At 42.1% G+C, this 22183-nt stretch overlaps 1 protein-coding gene across 4 annotated transcripts in view; it reads right to left on the bottom strand.

The window, feature by feature from the left end:
• Positions 1-3203: 3203 nt before the first annotated feature.
• tnca (tenascin Ca) overlaps positions 3204-22183 on the bottom strand; it is a 53452-nt gene continuing 34472 nt past the window's right edge. Inside the window, exons 7-29 of one of the 4 annotated variants that reach the window (XM_064942931.1) lie at positions 21317-21586; positions 20937-21122; positions 20646-20735; positions 20017-20280; positions 19063-19470; positions 17151-17615; positions 16211-16486; positions 13897-14169; positions 13332-13604; positions 12827-13099; positions 12025-12330; positions 10344-10616; positions 9103-9225; positions 8579-8722; positions 8098-8217; positions 7012-7155; positions 6260-6390; positions 6009-6141; positions 5465-5616; positions 5231-5327; positions 4894-5055; positions 4527-4690; positions 3204-4307 (exon numbers count right to left, since the gene is read on the bottom strand). In XM_064942931.1, coding sequence (XP_064799003.1) covers positions 4197-4307; positions 4527-4690; positions 4894-5055; positions 5231-5327; positions 5465-5616; positions 6009-6141; positions 6260-6390; positions 7012-7155; positions 8098-8217; positions 8579-8722; positions 9103-9225; positions 10344-10616; positions 12025-12330; positions 12827-13099; positions 13332-13604; positions 13897-14169; positions 16211-16486; positions 17151-17615; positions 19063-19470; positions 20017-20280; positions 20646-20735; positions 20937-21122; positions 21317-21586 — 4838 coding nt within the window. In that variant the 3' untranslated portion in view covers positions 3204-4196. The remainder of the gene's footprint in view (positions 4308-4526; positions 4691-4893; positions 5056-5230; positions 5328-5464; positions 5617-6008; positions 6142-6259; positions 6391-7011; positions 7156-8097; positions 8218-8578; positions 8723-9102; positions 9226-10343; positions 10617-12024; positions 12331-12826; positions 13100-13331; positions 13605-13896; positions 14170-16210; positions 16487-17150; positions 17616-19062; positions 19471-20016; positions 20281-20645; positions 20736-20936; positions 21123-21316; positions 21587-22183) is intronic. The other 3 variants (XM_064942932.1, XM_064942933.1, XM_064942934.1) reach the window with 3 other exon arrangements.

Raw genomic sequence — 22183 nt, forward strand, 5'->3', positions numbered from 1 at the left:
TTGAATTTGGCCTGTAATATTTACTATAGCCCATAGAAACACATTGAATAACACATTCATAAATGGCTAAAAAGATAGTAAAATATATACATCAGAAGGAATAGGTTTCGGAAGTGTCTGTCCTATATCTCGGAGATATACACTCCCAAAGCCTATTCCTCTATTGGCCGCCTTTCCTTCCAGCTCTCTGCTGCCAATGACTGGAACGAAATGCAAAAATCACTGAAGCTGGAGACTCATATCTCCCTCACTAACTTTAAGCACCAGCTGTCAGAGCAGCTCACAGATCACTGCACCTGTACATAGCCCATCTGTAAATAGCCCATCCAACTCCATCATCACCATACTGTTTATTTTATTTTGCTCCTTTGCACCTCAGTATCCTACTTGCACACTCATCTTCTGCACATCTATCACTCCAGTGTTTACTTGCTATATTGTAATTATGGCCTATTTATTACCTTACCTCCCTTATCCTACCTCATTTGCACACACTGTATATAGACTTTTTCTATTTTATTATTGACTGTATGTTTGTTTATTCCAAGTGTAACTCTGTGTTGTTGTTTATGTTGCACTGTTTTGCTTTATCTTGGCCAGGTCGCAGTTGTAAATGAGAACTTGTTCTCAACTAGCCTACCTGGTTAAATAAAGGTGAAATAAAAAAATAAAATAAAAGATATATGCATATATATTGATATGCACTACTGTTCAAAAGTTTAGGGTCGCTTAGTCCTTGTTTTTGAAAGAAAAGCTATTTTTTTGTCCATTAAAATAACATCAAAATTGATCAGAAATACAGTGTAGACATTGTTAATGTTGTAAATTACTATTGTAGCTGGAAACGGCTGATTTCTTATGGAATATCAACATAGGCATACAGAGGCCCATTATCAGCAACCATCACTCCAGTACACGCAAAGCCTAATTGATCATTGACCCTTTTGCAATTATGTTAGCATAGCTGAAAATTGTTGTTCTGCTTAAAGAATCAATAAAACTGTCTTTCTTTAGACTAATTGAGTATCTGGAGCATCAGCAGTTGTGGGTTTGATTACAGGCTCAAAATGGCCAGAAACAAAGAACTTTCTTCTGAAACTCATGTCTATTCTTGTTCAGAGAAATGAAGGACATTCCAAGCTAGGAACTGCCAAGAAACTGAAGATCTTGTACAACGCTGTTTACTACTCCCTTCACAGAACAGCGCAAACTGGCCCTAACCAGAATAGAAAAAGGAGTGAAAGGATACGGTGCACAACTGAGCAAAAGGACAAGTACATTAGAGTGTCTAGTTTGAGAAACAGATGCCTCTCAAGTCTTCAACTGGCAGCTTCTTTAAATAGTACCCGTAAAGCACCAGTCTCAATGTCAACAGTGAAGAGGCGACTCCGGGATGCTGGCCTTCTAGGCAGAGTTCATCTGTCCAGTGTCTGTGTTCTTTTGCCCATCTTAATATTTTTATTATTATTGGCCAGTCTGAGATATGGATTTTTCTTTGCAACTCTGCCTAGAAGGCCAGCATTCCAGAGTCGCCTCTTCAAATTATTATTATTATATACTCAACACTTGTCGACATGAACCCAGCTGCTCTCAGTCAAATTCCACCACAGAGACAAAGGAAGCTGTTGGAACTTGTCTAGTGTGAGAGAATTGAAATGTCCTTGGCAAAGAACTGACCTTCCGAGGAATGAATGGCATCCACCAGTACCCAGAATCTGGACCAAAAATAGGATGTGATGAAAGCTCATATCCAGCTGTAGAATTATTGACATACAGTACATTATCCATTAAATATCCATTAATTTGTCAACTAACATGTCGGTATTTGGTCTACTGAACTTGTTGACCCTATTTATCTGTGACCATAGAGATGTTCTATTTCATTATGTGTGTGACAATGTATGATATACTGTATGTGTCTAACTGTTCATGTCTGTTCATTATGTTGCGTAATAATATGTTCTATTCTAATGTGTATTTGCCGATGGGGTGGGAGGTAACTATGCATTGCCCTATAAATTAAATGGACAATAATGCATTCAGTACATGCAATCAGGTAAAGTCTCTATAAGATGTCCCAGTGGAAATCTCCTGCAACCCAAGTTCATATGTTATGAATACAGACAGATTAAATAAGAATTTCCTTAAACCCCTCAAGTAGGATTTGAAATCATCAATCAAAACACTGCAACACAGTACATTTAATGTAATGGATTAAAAAGGCAGACAAATAAACTTGATCAAAAAGCTGATTTCATTCAGGCCTAGTTATGAAATATTATTGTTCTGTGTTACTGTTTAGTAATATTATCATCCAATCATGGCATTACCGAAAGGGAATGCTTGCATGTGTGCTGGATGTTAGTTTGTGTGCTACATGTACATGGTATATGATGAATGCTCACAATATCAACCAGGGACTTCTCAGTAAACACAGCCTTATAGTCTTTGCAGCTATTTCACACCATGTTTTTCTTCACCTACATTACTGTCATAAATTGATACCTGCGTCAGATGTATTATTTCTATTCTGTATGGGTCAACATGAAAGTTGACGTTATGTGGTTTTTCAAATGAAGTCATGGGCCTTTAAGCCTTTAACATGAGGAGATAGGGATACATGAGTGATTCTTCTGACTTGACCTGTAGATCCACATGATCCCAGACCAGGCTGGCTCCCCTAGCTATCTATCTGCTATCTATCTGCTGCTCTACATTCTTCACTGCTTTCACATGTCCCCCTTACCAAAATATCAATCTTTGATATTATCACTCTGTAGGTACATGACACCACAGCATATTTAATCCTTTTGATTTGAGCTTACTTTTTTATTGTTTACCCTAGATTACAAAAAGACAACATTAAAGAGACACTTTTACAGAAGTAGTCTATTAAGTTGATGTGTATTATTGTTTGTTGAATACTTTTGCCATTTTAGGCTTATTTTATAATGAGTATTTCTGTTTTTGAATTTGGCGCTCTCCTATTTCACTGGATGTTGGCCAGGTGGGACGCTAGTGTCCCACGTACCCTAGTGAGGTTAATATGCTCTCAATCTGTGTGATGCATACTGATGAGTACTTTTCTCAGGGTTAAGGCATGAACACATGAACACTCAACACTGCCATCTGCTGTTGAAGGGAAACTTTTAAGTAAAGAAACAGGTATGTTTGACATTGGCAGCAAGAAAAATGCTGACACCTTTTAACAAAGTATATTTTATTGTATTGAGGGTTTCATATAGACATCTGTTTTTTATTCAGTTGAAAAAAATGTCAGACAAAATTTAAACCGGTATTCAATGATGTATTTGTGGACATACTGTTAATGAATTCCAATAGATTTAAATAATATAAAATGATATTTGAAATATCAATCACTCAATATGAAACAAATGATACCCAGTTTAGTCAGTCCTGCCCTCAGGTCTGTACAAGGAAACTATTTTTTTGTATTTTTTTCATTCATTGAATAAATGAATGTCCCAAAATGTTTTGCAGGTCAGCAGGCAAGGTTCCAAGACATTGGACTTTCAAGAGGCAAAGTGTCATTTGTCACATCATCATAATGATGTGTTTTGCATCATATGATGCGTTTTACATCATTATGCTGATGTGGCAAGTGACACTTTGCTTCTTGAAAGTCCAGTATCTTGAAAACGTATCTGCTGACATGCAAAACATTGTTGGACTGTATCAACAGTGGACAAAAATATCGTTTTTGAGTGGAATTTTCCTTTAACCTCGATAGCTTTATTTCCCCATCCCTCAATGTCTGGGGAGACTGAGGGATGTGGCATAAAGACACGTTATTATTTCCATGTGCCTAGTTGAAAAGCTTAACGGTGCTCCTACAGTTTTTTTTATCAACTGCCAGAAAGAGAACGTAACAGTGTGGGAGAATAGAACATAAGAGCGAAAGTGAAACTTACAGTAGGACTCTTTTTACCCTCACCATAAAAATAAGTGGAACCGAAATCTCCATTCATTGTTTCACATTTCATAATCAAACTGCCTTATTCTTAATTGGCATATTCAAATATCTTTGGACATAATATAAGGAGCCATATTTGGCTTGAGCATTCTCCAATGAACGCAAACAATAAAACAAATCAACCACACAAAAGTGCCCATTCTGACCATTCCAAACCCTCCACCACATATCTTCACAATATAACCATGTACAGGTATTAAGTCTATGATCTTTTCCGTCGGCTTTCAACGTTTCTGAAGTTGACGGGTCTAATCTTCATCTCGACGAACTGGATTGAATGCTCGTGTCCCTTCCAATGGAACCAGTTGATACCCTGAAAAAAAGTATGATTTTTTTTACATGTTTACATTTTACACACCGCAGTATTTCAAAATATGTGTGTATGTGTAATAAATAATAAATGTAATCATCTTGTTTCATACTCTGACAAGAATATAATATACGCACACGTACAAACACACACATACACACACACACACACTTTGTGATAGCAGAAAGGAAGTCAATACATTGTAGGCCACACTTTCTGTACCTTGCTGTGACTATTGTCACCATATTTTCCCATGAGGTTGACACGATGGCAGTTCTTGTACCAGAAGGCACCCTTATAGGACAGTGCACAGTTGGTTACTGCAATGTCGTTGTCATTGTCGTACGTGGAGAAGGGCCGACCATGGTGGTAGGTCATAGAGTCACCTAGGAAACAAGAAAAACACATTGACTGGTGAGAAGAAATATGGATAGTTCAATCACAGTTATATTGTGTCTTTTATTGTAACTTTTTTTTACTGTAAAGTGTATTGGTATATTTCAATGGAATTTTAATCAAGCTAGATCTGACTAGATTTTCTATGCAGGAGCACTAATAAACACAGCTATTATTATATAATTGTCCTTACCTGCTGTGCCGCTATATCTTCCTAAGTATATCTTGTAGCGGCTACGTGGCTCTGCGATGGTGAACTTGTCATACTGAGCATAGGCCGACTTCCCGTTGTCCCTCAGGTCCACACGCAGCTCGTACTGGCCTGATGCCGTCATCTTGTGGAGGTTGGCCAGACCTGAAACGACAGGAAATGACATCACAGTGCCATTCCTGTTTCCTATGGCTCAATTGGTTGGAGCATGGTGATGCAACCCCATGATTGTGGTTTGACTTCCGCATTGGCCACAAATACTGAATAAAGGGAGAAAATAAAATACAAATAAAGGAAGGGTGGAGAGATGTGGACTCACCAAACCAGAATTCATCATTCATGTCCCCAAAGCCACCGGTGTAATTCTTCCAGTTCCTGAAGAACTCCAGATTTCCATTCTGGCGCCTCAGGAACACCTGTAAAGAGAGTTGACAGAACCTGTCATATACAAGCCCTGATGTCAGTGGTTTGGCTTTAGTGTTATCACAAACGTGTAAAGGTCAATCCAATCTGGAGTTTAGACTTTGTGTGTGTGTGTGTGTGTGTTCTTCACCATCCATCCTCCTCCGTCCGTGGTCATGTCACAGTAGACCTGGATGGGCTGGCTCTCGTCCCCTCCCAGGTAGATGTTGTAGGTGCCAGAGATCGTGTCTCCATTCAGCAGAGCCTGCGAGCAGTCCTTAGGGTATCTGTATAATCCTCCAACTACACACGCACACACACACGCACACACACACGCACACACACACGCACACACACACGCACACACACACGGCGGCAGTGTAGCCTAGTGGTTAGAGCATTGGACTAGTAACCGAAAGGTTGCAAGTTCAAATCCCCGAGCTGACAAGGTACACAATCTGTCGTTCTGCCCCTGAACAGGCAGTTAACCCACTGTTCCTAGGCCGTCATTGAAAATAAGAATTTGTTCTTAACTGACTTGCCTAGGAAAATAAAGCTAAAAAAAAAAAAACTAAAAAAAACACACACACACACATCAAGAACAGTGCACTACATAGGAAATAGAGCATCACTTGAGATCTGCCCATTGTAAAGCTGTGAGGGGAAGGAGGTGGTGTGTGTAGCAGTCTACTTACTGGTGGTGAAGACATTGGTGACGTGGCGGCTCCGCTGGGCTCCAGCGATGGCCTGTAGCCTGACGCTGTACTCTGAAGATCCACTCAGCTCACTCATGCTGTACGATGTGGCTGTAGGGCTCAGGACAACTTCCTGTATTCAAATCAAATCAATCTTTATTCATAATGTAAAGAACTTTGGGAAATGTAGCTGTAAAATAGCCATTGATGATTGATAGTGGGGGCCAGTGTGCGGACTCATAAAACCGTACCCGGACTGTGCCGTCGGGTGAGGTGAAGGTGAGGATGTATCCGGTGATGGCGGCACGCGGAGGCTTCCAGGTGAGAGTGGCACCGTCTGTCTGGACATTAGTGGCCGCCAGGTCACGAGGAGAATCCACATCTACAGACACAAACAGGAAAGTGGAAGGATCACATGTTAAACGTGTTAAATAATGATATCACAGGTCCTCCCGGGTGGCGCAGTGGTTAAGGGCGCTGTACTGCAGCGCCAGCTGTGCCACCAGAGACTCTGGTTTCGTGCTCTGTCGCAACCGGCCGCAACCGGGAGGTCCGTGGGGTTGGCCGGTAGGGATATCCTTGACTCATCGCGCACCAGCGACTCCTGTGGCGGGCCGGGTGCAGTGCAAGCTAACCAAGGTTGCCAGGTGCACTGTGTTTCCTCCGACACATTGGTGCGGCTGGCTTCCGAAATTGGATGCGCGCTGTGTTAAGAAGCAGTGCGGCTTGGTTGGGTTGTGTATCGGAGGACGCATGTCTTTCAACCTTCGTCTCTCCCGAACCCGTACCACGAAATTGGGGAGAAAAAAGGGTAAAATTCAACAACAAAAAAACAAAAAAATAAATAATAATAATGATATCACAGATGTCTTAATATTGAATTCATGGACAATACAATACTGCACTTCATTGAATTTATGAACAATAAAGTATTACACAGTTTGATTGTTGTTTGAAAATCAGACCCAATGCTCCTATATGAAGCATCTGATTGGAGAGCTACCCGTTGTGAATTCAGTGGTGATGGTGCCACTCTTCTGTGCCTCCCTCATGGCGTACACCCCTATTGTGTAGTGTGTGGCAGGGACCAGGGAGCCCATCTCAAACTCCACCGTGTTCCCAGAAACGTGCTCCATCACTGGGGACACTGCAGACAGCAGAGGAAAGAGACAATATCACCACCCGGTTACCACCACCAACAGTCCTATTGTACTGTGTCTCTTTGGCTACTGATGGCTACTGATGGCTACTGATGTAGAAACCCCACCTCTTGAATACCTAGGATGTGGATGCACTATTGTAAAGTGGCTGTTCCACTGGACCATTTGTGGGTCGCTCTGGATAGGAGCGTCTGCTAAATTACTTAAATGTAAAGTAAATATGCACCATGGTCATTGCATTGCATTTGGGTCGTTTGGCAGACGCTCTTGTCCCAACATTGTGTCCACATCTACAATCTACATTGTGTCCATAGTGTTGTTATCTGCATTGTGTCCATGGTGTTGGTTATCATGGTGTTAGTTATCTACATTGTGTCCATAGTGTTAGTTATCTACATTGTGTCCATAGTGTTAGTTATCTACATTGTGTCTATAGTGTTAGTTATCTACATCTATAGTGTTAGTTATCTGTGTCCATAATGGTTATCTACATTGTGTCTATAGTGTTATCTACATTGTGTCCATAGTGTTAGTTATCTGCAGTGTTAGTTATCTACATTGTGATCGTGTCTATGGTGTTAGTTATCTACATTGTGTCTTTAGTGTTATCTACATTGTGTCCACGGTGTTGGTTATCTGCATTGTGTCTATAGTGTTAGTTATCTGCATTGTGTCCATAGTGTTAGTTATCTGCATTGTCACCAGCGGTCCATTGTGATATCTGCTGTCTATGGTGTTGGTTATCTATATTGTGTCTAGTTATCTACAATGGATGTCATAATGACCAATTTGAAGTCGATGCCAAATGACTTAAATGTAATGTAAATGTACTGATGAGGGATACCATTGAGACAAATACATAATGTACATTAATACAAGTCAGCTCCTGGCAATCTGTGCCTTGGGACTCTTGTGAAACACACACAAACCTGAATCTGCGCTGTAGGTGATGACGTAGCCATCGACAGTGGCCTGAGCTGGTTGCCATAGCAGCCGGGCGGTCGTGTCAGTGACGTTGACAGCAGAAAGAGCTTGAGGCCTGTCCAGAGCTAAGGAGGAGGAAAATACACAGCTTTGTTACACACATAGGCCTGTAGCCACAACAGCTTCAGAAAACAAACACCTGTACTGACAATATTATGACCTGCAAACAACCCAATGCAATGATGTCATACTTTTTCCTGGAATAATTGACTGGGTTGGACAGAGTAGAGGAGTACCATATGTGCTGTTGAGTATGAATGTGTGAAGCTAATGATTTATGAAATGCTCATAATGTATATGCATGACACAGAGACTTCTGCCTATCCTCCTCATAGCACTGTGACTTGAATGCAAACATATTATATCATTTCATGTATTTAGTAAAAGGTCAAATGTGTAAATGTATGCTAAAGAGTAGTCGGACACCTGTGGTGATGTTCTCTGTCCCCGGGTCACTCTCCTCCAGGCCCTTCCCAGCAAAGATGGTGACCTGATAGGTCACTCCTGGCAACATGTTAGGCAACATGGCCTGGGTCTCAGTCCCATCTGCTAGCACTGTCATTGGGCTGCCTGTTGATGAGAGAAAATATTGCATTTATGCTACTTTACGTTCTTCTATTCTGAAGTAAATACATTTTGAATGGTGCTGTTAAATCGTACTGCTAAATCCACTTTAAGGAACTGGTTTCCGTTCCTTCCTTGGTAGCAGCTGCAGATATTCAGTTCTACACTAGTGTAAATTATTGTGTGAAGAAACTGTGTGATTACTCTATATTCCACTAGAGAGAGTGCTTTGTCCAATTTGAAAAATACTGGAGGAGAGGAAATTCCTCCCCCCATTCCACATGAAGCCCTTTTGCGGCCTAAAGTACTATATAAATGCAGTCCAATATCCTTATTATAATGGGTAGACTTTACTGCCACTATAAGATATGAGGCTATTCACTCACCTCCTTGGAGAGGCACATAGATGATGCGGTAGTTATCCACTCTGGCACGAGGCATGATCCAGTGTACTATGGCCGAGGACTCAGTCACTTCAGAGAAGCGGATGCCTCTTGGAGCGCCCAGGCCTGGCACAGCGATGGGGTCAGGGTTAAAAAGGCAAGCAAAAAATGAGAAAAGTTAGATCTGTTTGAGTTTGATTTTTGATCAGGAATCGTCAGTTTATTGAACGGAATAGGCCTATTGCCCTATGGTGTGTCAATATACACACCGACAAATCAGAAAGGCACACAAATACACACACAATTCCAGTGAGAAAACATATTTGCTGAAAACCAACAAAGGCCCACCACAATCACCCCAGCCAGAGTAAGATTGAAACCCACTGCAATCTACAGATCAACAGGGGTGCATCAGTATCACACTTCCCAAAAGGCTAAAAAAAAGTGTGCTCTTTAGGGAGCACATTTCAATGCATGAACCAAACCATTAAACTTTCGTCAAACATGCTACATTTTTTTTTTACCAGTTTAGTAACCACAATTTAACCAGTTAAGTAACCACAATTTAACCAGTTTAGTGGCCAGTAAAATGTATAGGCTATGAAAATTGGTCTATAATGGGCATCAGAACACATGGACTTTGAGCTGCATTTAAATCCAGGCATAAGAAGCAGCACAATCTAATGCAAAAACATGTGTCTCCATATTCCTGAAAAGGACATCATATGGGGAAAAAGAGACATGCAAAACCAATTTTTTAAATGTGACCTTTATTTAACTAGGCAAGTCAGTTAAGAACAAATTCTTATTTACAATGACGGCCTACACCAGCCAAACCCAGACAACGCTAGCCCAATTGTGCGCCACCCTATGGGACTCCCAATCCCAGCCGGTTGTGATACAGCCTGGATTAGAACCAGGGTGTCTGTAGTGACACTTCAGGCATTGAGATGCAGTGCCTTAGACCGCTGCACCCCTCAGGAGCCACTTGTTTGGTCCCTTGATGCTCACAGGCCTAGAACTATTAATACATAAAATAATTATCAGGGACAATTTAGATATATCCCTGAAGGCATACCCCTTGGAAAAGGAAACCAGTAAAAACAAAGATCAGTATTGCATCTTGTAATCAAGGCACCTGTTTCCAGAGAAATCAGACGAGAGATGTGAGATGCAGACCACATTGTGCTTTGGCATTTACTGATAGTTCAGATTGTCAGAAAATAGGTCCTTTATTTAAATACCTGTTCGAGCAACACCGGTAATTGGTTGGGAGCGCTGTTCCAAAGTGACACCGTACAGCTCGATTTCGTACTCGGTGCCGCCGGTGAGTCCCGTTAAAATCTTGGTTCGCTCGTCACCAAGGACGTTGACTTCTTGCGGATGCGCAAACTTTGTGGAGTCCTTAATTTTGATCACAAATCTATCAAACATGTCTTCATCTGCGGTCCAGGCCAGGCGGAAACTGTCTGAAGTGATGTCCGAGACAAACATGTGCTCCACTTCTGGCTCAGCCTCTGGTTGGAAAGAGAATTCAATTCGACGTATTTGTCGAGAAACATTAACCCAATTACTAGAAAACAAATTTGACGACGGCAACTTTCGGCGACTAGATGGAAAAGGTGAGAGAGTAGGACTCCTAGTTTTTGGTTAAATTCTCATGAACTTGCTACCACCACTCTGACATGCTTTCAAATCGTCAAGGTGCTTTGCATTCCTTTGTTATTTTATTGAGAAATAGACACGTTCATGGTTGTGGAGACATTTATTGACGTCAATTAGCAAGTCATCATCCACAATTACTATTCTCCGTGATTGTTGCATCAAGCCAAGGATTTGGCCAAAACAATCCATCCACACCGCATGCATCCTCAATGCCAGCCCTGCATTCAGTGCATTCAGGTAAATAAGGTAAATAAGAAAACGAGTGGTTAGGTCAACTGACATTTCATGCTGAAAATGCCATGTTGATTTGTCTGTGTTTTCCTACTTATAGGCTAGGCCTACTATCCAATCAATGGTCCATAACCATCCTCAGACATTTTCAACTGGAAATAAAGACTGTTTTTTAAACGCCTTATCAGTCTAATATTTACAGGTGAAACTTAGATATTGCTTGCTTAGCCTACCTCAAACAATTCTTAGTGACAGTGATATGTGTCCACTGAAAATGACATCCTTTACACCGTAACGTTCACATTGTTATGAGAAATCTGAGGGGAAAACACAGTTTAAAATATGAAAACATATTTTCATATTTTGGAGAGAGGAAAAAGCAGAGCACCACACACTTCTTCACTGTAACAATTAAGCTTCAAACTGAAAACACAGGCAAGACCTCCATGATGCTTCAAATATGAAGAGGATGAATAAAATATGAAGTAATCAGATTGCTCTGGAAAAGTAAGTGAGATGTTGGAGGAGGTAGTAGGGTTGTGTGTTGAGGCTTCCCCACCAAAGTAAAGCATTGATGGCATTAATATTTCATCCTTTCTCAGAAGATTACAGTGGAAAGGCCTACTAGTTTTTTGTGATACAGTAAAAGTACAAGTTGGGACTCAATCACCCCTTGAGTAAGTAAAGTAAACCTGTGTTTTCACTTCAACTGAATAGTGACCAATCCCTCAAGCTGTCCCAAGTGACACCTCACTGTGATGGAGAAGCCTCTTTGTACAAGGCCGAATCCTAACTCCAAGTTACTTGTGTGCATCTTAGAATTTCAGCCTACGGTGTGTGTAGTGTGGCCAGAGGCATCATGCACCTTATTTTTTGAGGGGGCACTGATGACCAAATTCAATGTATTTCAATGAATTGTGAGAAAAATCATCTATATCTTGTATACCTTTTATCCTACAAATTGATCAAATTGGTAGGGGGCTCATGCCCCCTCATTTTCAACAGCCATGACGCCTCTGTGGGTGGTACCTGTCACAGCCACTGTGGTCAGTGGGCGGGAGACCAGCCCAGTACTGGATACCCCAGTCAGCCTGACCTCATAGCCTATGCCAGTGATCAGGCCCCAGATGTCCAAGAAGCTCTGGTTGCCAGGGACAATGAACTCCTGAGGTTCCAGTAGCCAGCCTGAGTCTGACACCACTATGTGAAAGTGGCCAAAGCCACCAGTAGAGGGAGCCCCTTCCTGTTGTTGAGGATGATGCGCCCTCCAGGACACGCGGAAGCCGAATGGGGTGATCTCAGAAATGGTCAAGTTTTCCACTTTGGGTAATGATGCTGGAGGGAGCGGGAGTTTTTTGGGGTGAGGGGGGATTAGGGTCGGGTAGAGGAGGGGTAAGACGTGGTGAGAATACATATGGTAGTTGATGTGGCAATGATTGCAAAAGTACTTGCTGTCTTCGGTGCAGTTGGCCCTATGACTTGTAGAGCCCCAATTCAATTAGGAGAATCTAGTCATGCACATAGCCTAAATAGATTGATATCATGTTTATAAATGGGTGACAAACTCCTAATTAAAAACGGTGGACATGTCATGTAGATAAAAGGGGGTGTTGAAACACTAAAGTAAAGATCCTCATCCAAGAATACTGTATCCATCACGCCTCTTTGTAATGTTCACTTGAACACTATTCAAAGCCTGCAAATTTGTCCCGCTTAAACCTGGGTGGGTCCCTGGAGAGGTCATGTGTAATTCTTTGGCTACTGGGACACACATTTCCACCCTGTCAGTGTTTCAACATAAGTGGTAAGATTTGAGTAAATTACATAGTACCTGTGACGGCATGGGCTAAAACGGAAGGGGTGCGGCGCCCATGAGAAATACCGTACAGTTCAATGTCATAGTCAGTGGCGTCCACTAGGCCAGTGACTGTAATGTTACGGACCTCGCCAGACGGCGTGAACTCCAGTGTATCAAACAGCTGTTCAGGGTCACCGACCCGGATGACAAAGCCATCAAAGTGACCAGCCACTGTGCCCCAGGACAGGGTGAAGTTATCGGGGCTAGATTCGGACACAGCTATTGAGCCCAACTGTGGGACAGCCTCTGGACAAAAGAGAACAGTAATTTTGAATTAGGGGAGATGAGGAGTGTGATATAAAATTTGGACGTTATCTATTTGACAGTCTAGTACTATGGCTGAAACTATAAAGTTCTGATTATTTTCATAGTCGGGGTTTGACTACTCATGAGCTAGTTAAGAGTAATAGCTTTTGAATTCGGAATTATAATATGTTATAATGTAACATATGGAGAAAAAATACATGCGATGCAATACCTGTGGTGACTACAGCGAATAGCGGCTGTGTATTCTGTCCAGCGGAGCTAGCGTACAGTTTGATGTCGTAGGTTGTACTCCCTTTGAGGCCAGTCATAACTGTGGCGCGAGCCGCTCCAGGCAGGGTGCGGCCCATGGCCTGCGAGGGCAAAGCAGACTCTCTGACTTCTACTATAAAGTTATCAAAAGCCTTCTCCCCTCTCCTCCATGACAGTGAAAGTCTGTCTGAGGTAACGTTAGAAACAACTAGCCTGGACAAGTCAGGCTCTGCAGCTACAAAGGAGAGAAAAGTCAGCATTCATTCATTTTTTTAAGGGTGGCACACTGTTACTATCCTTTTGTCCCCTCAATTAACTGTTTTCCATTTAATCCTGTGTCAAAAACTTCAAGTGACCCAGATTATAATGAAGTCAATGGGTAGTCACTAAAAATGTGTATTTTATATAATAAGTATGTGTGCTCAAGAAAAATGATCAGAAAAGCATTGCAAACTTCAATATGGAGCAAAGTGATCATGCGCTCGTTCTGGCTTTAGAAATAAACAAAACAAACAAAATAGAAATACCTGTTGATGCAATAATACTGACGGCATGGGTTCGTGATCCCTTGACAATCCCAGTGAGGTAGGCTATATAGTCAGTGTTGGGCCTTAGCCCTGTGATGCCATGAGACATTGCATTCTGGGATATGTTATATTCCTTTGGCTCCTTCAGCCAATCTGAATCAATAATCTCCAGGACATAACCGTCAAACTCTCCCTCAGTGCCATTCCAGGAGATGGAGAAACTCTCTGACGTTAAATTAGATACATACAGATTGCCAACCACTGGCTCGCTCACTAAAGGAAGAAACAGTTATTGGATTTTTAAATAAGCTAAAATGTTAATAGCAATATGCCTATTGCCTATGAAATCACTCGTTTGGCTGCTACATATTCAATTATCTATATAAGGGGATGATAATAGATTGTAGATGATTTTGTTTATCAAAGTTAAATGAGAATAATAAGTGCAATTTCACATGGCACTCACCTCACACCTGCCATTCTCGATAGTCTTTGAATATAATGAAAAATGAATGACATGCACATTTGAATTCTGACAATACAACGGCAAGCTTTTGGGGATGTGGTGAAGACTAAAGAAACGTAAAAATATATTGCAGTGTAACACATCAGTACTCATCATAATGTGTCACATGAATAATAATAGCATTTGTGCCATATAAAGTGTAAGTGATATCATCATTATTCAAATTTAAGCCAGGTCAGGACTAGCTCTTATTCTAAAAATAGATGTGCATGTTTTGTTCAGTGTTTGTTCAGACAAGACAGAGTAAGACACTGACATAGACACAAACAGGGAAAGTGACAGATAGCCAAAGTGCCAGAGAGAGAAAGAAAGTCAACATGAAAATAAAAGGTGGCTTCAGATTTGCTAGACTTGACAAGTATGCTTTTTGACAGAAGTGTACGGTGGAATTTAGTGTCAAAATTACACTTAAGGCTGGGGTCTCCAACTCGGGTGCTGGAGAGCTACTGGGTGTGTAATGTAAGGTTTTGTTCCAGCCCAGCACTAACTCACCTGTTTCAAATAGTAAACAATTGTAGCCTGTAGTTAGTGCTGGGCTGGAACAAAAGCATGGATACTCAGTAGCTCTGCAGGACAGGAGTTGGAGAACCCTGGGCGTGAAGACAGTGGACATGTTGGTGAGATAGTACATTGCCAAACCGAAGCAGGAGAGCCATTCACTAATGATGTTAATAATATGGATGGGTGATGATGTTAAAAACACTCCATGCCTTTGGAAGAGTTTGTTGACAAGGGAAAGGAAAACACTTATGTGCAAGAGACATTCACAAACAAGTTCAAATCATGCACACACATTACATTGAGTAGGACAATAAGTTGCCGTTTTCTTTGCACTATAGTAGGAATAAACAATGTTTCACAAATATAATATCTAAAAGAGGAGTTAATGTTGTTACAACACACACACAGTACATAGTATTCATTGTCACAGGAGGTTGGTGGCACCTTAATTGGGGAGAAACAGGCTCATGGTAATGACTGGAGCAGTATCAAATACATCAAACACATGGTTTCCAGGTGTTTGATGCCATTTCATTTGCTCCTTTACCAGCCAGCTGTTCTCCCCTCAGCAGCCTCCATTGTTCATTGTATACTATTAGGCCTACATTTCCAGTCTCTCTCGTACTGAAACCAATACATAGGCCTCTAATGTCACTCAGTCGTTCTGGCCACTCAGTTAAAGCATGACTCCAACAGGCAAACAAGCTATAGGTTAATTACTCAGTATGTGAGGATGGGGGGTTGATGGAATGATGGCGAATGGACACTGTTTAATGTGGATGGGGGGGGAGGTGTTGTTTGGTTTTCTTTTGCAATCATTGCAGCACATCAAAACTCACCACGATGCATGTAATGGCAGGGGGAGGGCTTCATGCACTCAGGAATGTGAGGAGGGGGCGAGACAGGGTGAGGTTGGTCACTTGCGGGCAGCTTGCTTGTTTCAGTTATAAGGTAAGGGTTTGTGTGGGTGATGCCCAGCACCCTGCCCTGTGGTGAAAGACTGACACAGTGGCTGGAGGGTAAGAATGACACATGGCATGGTGTTGGTAGAATGAAACATTGTCATTGGTAAAAAAGGCTACATTGAAGGGTTACGTCAGTGATCTTGCTTGCTACGTGCAGTGCTGTGGATGCTTGCATGTGAATGGAAACAGGCAGGTGTGTGTGTATGCTGTTCACCACAGATCCCAACTGGAATAGAGAGAAATTGCTCAAAAGGCACAGTGAAGAAAAAGTAAAGAGAGGGATAAGAACAGAACCTTGGGGGACACCTCCATTCATAGGTACCTGTAGTGGCTTCAGTATACACCGGCTCCTGGAAGGAGCCCTGGTGGAGCCCGTACAGGCCAATCCTATACAAAGTGTTAGGACTCAGGCCAGAAATGCCCAGGTTGAAGGCATCAGCCGACAGGGTGAGGTTCTCACTCTCTGGACCTCCCTCTAAGTTTGTCACCTCAATGACAAAGCTCTCAAACTCCCCGTCCTTGGGAGTCCAGTACACATTGAAGCTGTCCCATGTCACGTCAGAGACTGTGAGGTTGGCCACCACAGGCCTCAGCTCCTCTAGCAGACAAACAGATCATAGTACAGTCAATAAAATATACACTATATGAAATATATCAAGAATCGATATTTCACATCATATTATGTTTTATATCCCATAATCAGGGATCATCAACTAGATTCAGCCAAGGGTCGATTTCTTTCTTGAGCGGATGGTTAGGGGGCCGTAACATAATTACAAATAATTTGTATACTGCAAATTGACCGCAAGAAGCCCAAACAAATTTCAAACCTTGCTTACATTTGTATATGATCACATGTATCTCTTTATTATGTGTGGGAATACTTTGGAATAGATTTCCAAAATTTAAATCACTTGGAGTTGATTTGCTGGAGGTTTTACAGTCTTTTATGTCCGACAATTAAAAATAAAATGCAACAACAAATAAAATCACCCGCGGGCCGCAAATTAGGGAACCCTGCTTTATATAGTCCATATATTTCACATCAACTATACAATGTATTGCAGGGATTAAACTGTGATGTGTTTCAGCAGCACTTTCTTAGTCAGTTATGATGACACAGAACACACATACAAATACAAAGACAGATGGATGAATGGGACGATGTATGACATGTATAAGGATAGGATGGAGAGAGGGATGGAGAGAAAGATGACCGATGGTTATGGGTGTCTATGGCAAAGAATCACTGCTCCATGTACCTGTATTGGCAAAAGCATGAAGAGGCAGAGACTGCTCCCCCTCCACCTTCCCATACAACGAAACCTCATAACGTGTCCCAGGGGACAAGCCTTCTATAAGGGTCTTCCTGGCACTTCCTGGTACCGTGGTCACATGAGCTTGTGCCATCCCTGACAGAGCATTCACCTCCACCAAAAAGCTATCAAAGGCTTCATCTGGGGCTGACCAGGCTAGCCTCACGCTAGTGGGGCTCACGTCTGTGACATTGAGGTCCCCTAGCGTCTCCAGGCTGGAGGCCTCTGGTTCAGATTCAGCCCCAGAGGGGATGTCCCCCGTGGGGTACAGAGATGTAGATGTAGGCCCCTCTGTGATCAGAGGAGCCAGGGGAAGGACTGATGGATGAACAGCTCCTGTGTCAGGAGACTGTGTCGTCTGAGCACTTTTGACACTCAGAGCGACTACATCAGTAGAGGTAGACTTGGGTGCTAAATGAAAGTACATTCAAAATGATTAAATGTGTAACCTGTAACCTCTAAAGGAGCAGAAGAAAAAACAAAAAGAGTGGTTAACCTGTGGGAAGAAGATCTGGTTAGAAGAAATAATTGGTAAAGTAAAAGATTAACATAAGTACCCACAAAAGCATAATGATTGATTACAGTAACAAAAGGTATATTGTCTTTTGTCTAACTTTCTCCCATTGAGGTTAGGAAGGAATAATTCTGCATTCATCACCATTTCTCTCTATGGTGCTGTGCAGGTTTTCTTGTTGTCAGGGACCATAAACTTCCACATGCATCGGAGACGTACATTTACACTGAGCAGCTCATGCATTAATGGCCCTTGAATGAGGGCCATTAATTTTTGAAGGTTCCGAATAGTCCACCGTAGTGACAGTACCCAGTACACTTCAAATGGATGAAGAAGCCATGCACTGCCAAAGTTATCCTACAACTTTGTTTATGTTCCAATATCCATATTAGGTCACCACTAGTGTACTATGCAAGCATGGATATTGGAACAGAACCCTGGTGGAACACTTTAGAGGTTGATTCATGTCTTGTTGTTTCAAGATGCATAATATACTATTTTAACATTGTCCTTTGCAAGCACAACTGTAAACATTTCAGAATGAAAATGCAATGTGAATGGGATCGCAAGCAATGACAGTGAAGTGGATGAGTTTGTTGGCACAGACATACAGAGAACAAATTGGGTGCTTTTAAAAACTCCAATGAAGGAGGAAATTGGTGTGCAAATGTAGTCTAATTGACTTTTCTGGATGTCATGCTGATCTGCAGGGAAACAGTGGAGACATTGTAACCTCTCTGAATTGCCATCCATGGAATTCACTGATTTTCTTAATGCTTTATCTCTTCAGCTAGAAGGTATCAACTTTTCTGATAAGAAACCTATTTGGGGGAGGAGGGGGAGGGGTTCCACAACGTGTTTTTAAACAACCAATAGATAGTATTGTTGCTGAGAGAAAGCCGCAAATTATGCCCTGCAAATGACAGCATTTACAGTCCCAGTATCCATTGCTATATTTGCTATAACCAATTTTAGTAATGTCCTTCATCTGAATTTCTCTGGAATTGAGAAGGCATGGATCCTGTTCATAGTTTGAAAGCCACACTTTCCGTTTTAGGACTGCCGTCCTCAGCATGCAAGAAGTGACTGGATGGGATGAAGCCAAATGGCCATTTTGTAAAGATGGTATTATCTCAAACCTCTATCATGCCATGCGTACTGACCCACTGCAGTTGAAAATCACAATACCATCATGCAAAACGTGAAAGGTTTGGTTTTGAATTTCTCAACTCCTTTGTTCAAATCCTGACTTTGCTATCCAGGTAGACTTAAAATGAGCAATGTTCAACAACAAAGGGATATATATTGTACTGAAGGCATGCAGCCCAAAAGTAAAGCATATACCTGTAACTGTGACTGCTTCAAGCGGAGAGGATCTTTGGCTATTGCTTACTCCGTAAAGCTTTACTCGATATTCTGTGGATTCCCTCAGGCCTTGAAATCTAGAACCTTTGGCATCTCCATGGAGATGGACCTCTTTTACATCCCATAATCCCAGAGTGTCTCTACATTCTAAAATATAACTATCATAGACAACATGTGCCTTTGGTTCCCACGAAAGTTCAAATCCTTCGGACGTTACAACTGAGACAGTCAGCTCTCCCAGCTTATCCTCGAGCTCAAGCCCCATCCCTGAGATCTGTAGGTCTGGGTCAGAGGGGTCTAACGACACAAAACTAATGATATTGTCCTCCGAGCCTATGGGAGTGGTAAGCTCAGGGGCAGGGTTGGCTATGTAAAACGTGAAAGAGGCTACAAGAGAAACACAAAGGCACAAATTCAGATAAGGAAGACATTTAGAGATTGTGTGTCTTTCTGCACTGTTACTGTTGGCCTCAGTGTTGTCTATTTTTGTCCCACTAATAAAGTAAGTTACAGCCTACAACTACCGGACCCTTGCCCTTAGTAATTCCACATTCTTCTGTCAAGTATTGGTATGTATATGAGGAAATGATTTCACTCCCAAGAGCTTGTGTTGTGAAATATGTTTGGATTGGTAAAGCTGTTCCAGATGTCTTTATCTCTTAGGATTATAAAATGCAATTCAAAACTGTTAGCAGTACAATAGGATCCATACGTTTAGCACTTGCTGAATGTTTCCCACAAGAGACTATGTTTTTTACCCAGACCTGAAACCAAATCTATGACTTTAAATTGGCAAAATATTATTGTATACTGGAAAATTGCTATTTGCAGAGAGGAAAACTGAAACTACTTTCTTAAAGGATCAACCACACATATTTGTGCCTTGCAATACGAGGGTGGAGTCAGTTGTGAAGATTCTGTTTCAACCCTCACCTGTAGATGCGGACAGGGTGGCAGGTGTGCTCTTCTTTGAGCCCCTCTCAGCAACCAGGGTGATGGTGTACATCATGCCGGGGGTCAGGTTGTTTAGGTTGTAGGAGGTGGCTGTTCCAGGGACCTCCACCTCCTCCCTCCGGCCATCCTTGGAGATGTACACCAGCCTGTAGACGGGGATCTTGGCTCGGGGTCTCTTCCACACCAGCGTCATGCTGGTCTCTGTGGACTCGCTCACTTCCAAGTCCTTGGGCCCATCAAGGTCTGTGGAGGAAAGTGGTATAAAGCTTTCAATCAGTGATTATCAAGCCTTAGGTACAATTCATAGGGTAGTGAAAGTACAAACATAATTTTTCTGTTTTAACAATGGATAGTATAGTGCTTTCATATTTCATTCTGTTCTATGATAGTTCTGGGGTTTGAAGATTGTTTCCCAAACCACGTAGAAACATCAGAACCTCATAACGCACTTATTGTTCCCTAATAATCTTTTGCATTGAAAGTTATTTATATATATATATATATATATCTACGACTGCAGAGTGTCTGTGGTCACTTATGGTGGTGGATATTTGGACTGCTGTTGAACAGTGGCTATCCTATGAAAACGTGTCAACGTATGCTCTCACTGGTTGCTGCATTTGTGGTGGCAGGCAGGCTCTCCCTCTCGTTCTTCATGGCGGTCACACCAATTCCATACTCTGTACCCGGCTTCAATCCTGTAATGGAGAAGAACAGAGATGAATTGAGTACCTGATTAGCTTCAGTCCTGCAATCGAGCAGAACAGAGAAGGATTTGAGTACCTGATTGAATTGACATCAAGAGTAACAAAGTCATAGCGAATCCTATCTTGAAAAAAGCCCTTATACCTTATACTGATATAAATGCATGTTGGGATTTGGTCATGGTTGACCCTCACCAGTGATAGTTGCCTGAGTGTTGCCTCCTGACCCACGGGGGAACACCTCTTCGCCATGGGAACCCCCAGAGATAGGGCTGTACTTCACCCTGTAGCTGTCAACGTCTGCCCGGTTGTTTCTCCACTCCAGTGTGACGCTGTTGTCTGTCTGGCCCAGTGGCTGCAGGTCCTTAGGAGCGTCCAGGTCTGTAACAATGCAAGAAGAAGAAAGGAATATAATAAAGACTGTTGACAGTGAACTCTTGATCAATCCAAGTATACCTGTTATCAGGTACACTTAAAAGAATGGACTGGACATGGAATAGAATTGGTACTGTAAAATGGTAGTGTGCTCAAACACAGTTTGCACTTATCAGAAGTGGACAAAATAAAGCCCCAACCTGTGGTGAATATCTCAGTGACTGGATCGCTGGTGCTGTTTCCCCTCCTGGAGACCAGGGACACCTGGTACTCAGTGTCTGGGCTGAGGCTGTCAATGCTGTACTGTTTGTCTGAGGTGGACAGGTCCACGCTGGTCCTCTCTGTGGGGTCGGAGCTGGGGCCATAGGACACGGTGACACCATCCACCTGAGCCACGGGATGGAACCAGGTGACCAAACCTGAGCTGTCTGTCACATCACGCATCTCTACCTGCCTGGGCCCATCAATCCCTGGGGGAAAGGGACCCAAGGAATACAATATATTAAGGATGACTATTGCAGGCTCATTCACCACCCCTCCTCTCCCCTGTAACTATTCCTCAGGTCGTTGCTGTAAATGAGAATGTGTTCTCAGTCAATTTACCTGCTAAAATAAGGATTAAATCACAAGGAATTAAAAGGGTGAAAGTATGTGCTGTTTGTTATGGACAATGATCACACACATGTTTTAAGTCCTCCCTTTGGGCTACAGACACAAGGACACAAGTATTGGTTTTACTTTAACTACATTTTAAGACCTGCATAACACTGTTACAATTATGGCATAACAAATGTAATTAACAGTTTGGTTACTCTGACTGTTTGGTATGAGATTTCACTGATCTGTGTTCTGACAGGACCTCGTAAGTTCCTGTGTTTATTTTCACAGGAGAAGTTTCTCAACTCCATGCTGTGGTGACTTCACCGGGTGAAATAGGCCATAGGTTCACACTGTATAAATCACCTACTTCTTCATTCCTCATTCTTGAAAGCTTTGCTGAACTTAAGCCTGTATAAATAAATTATGCACAAGTCAGGAGAAGATATTTATAGGCTCCATCAACAAGG

This window comes from Oncorhynchus masou, chromosome 28, assembly GCF_036934945.1.
Source record: "Oncorhynchus masou masou isolate Uvic2021 chromosome 28, UVic_Omas_1.1, whole genome shotgun sequence".
Taxonomy (NCBI): Eukaryota; Metazoa; Chordata; class Actinopteri; order Salmoniformes; family Salmonidae; genus Oncorhynchus; species Oncorhynchus masou.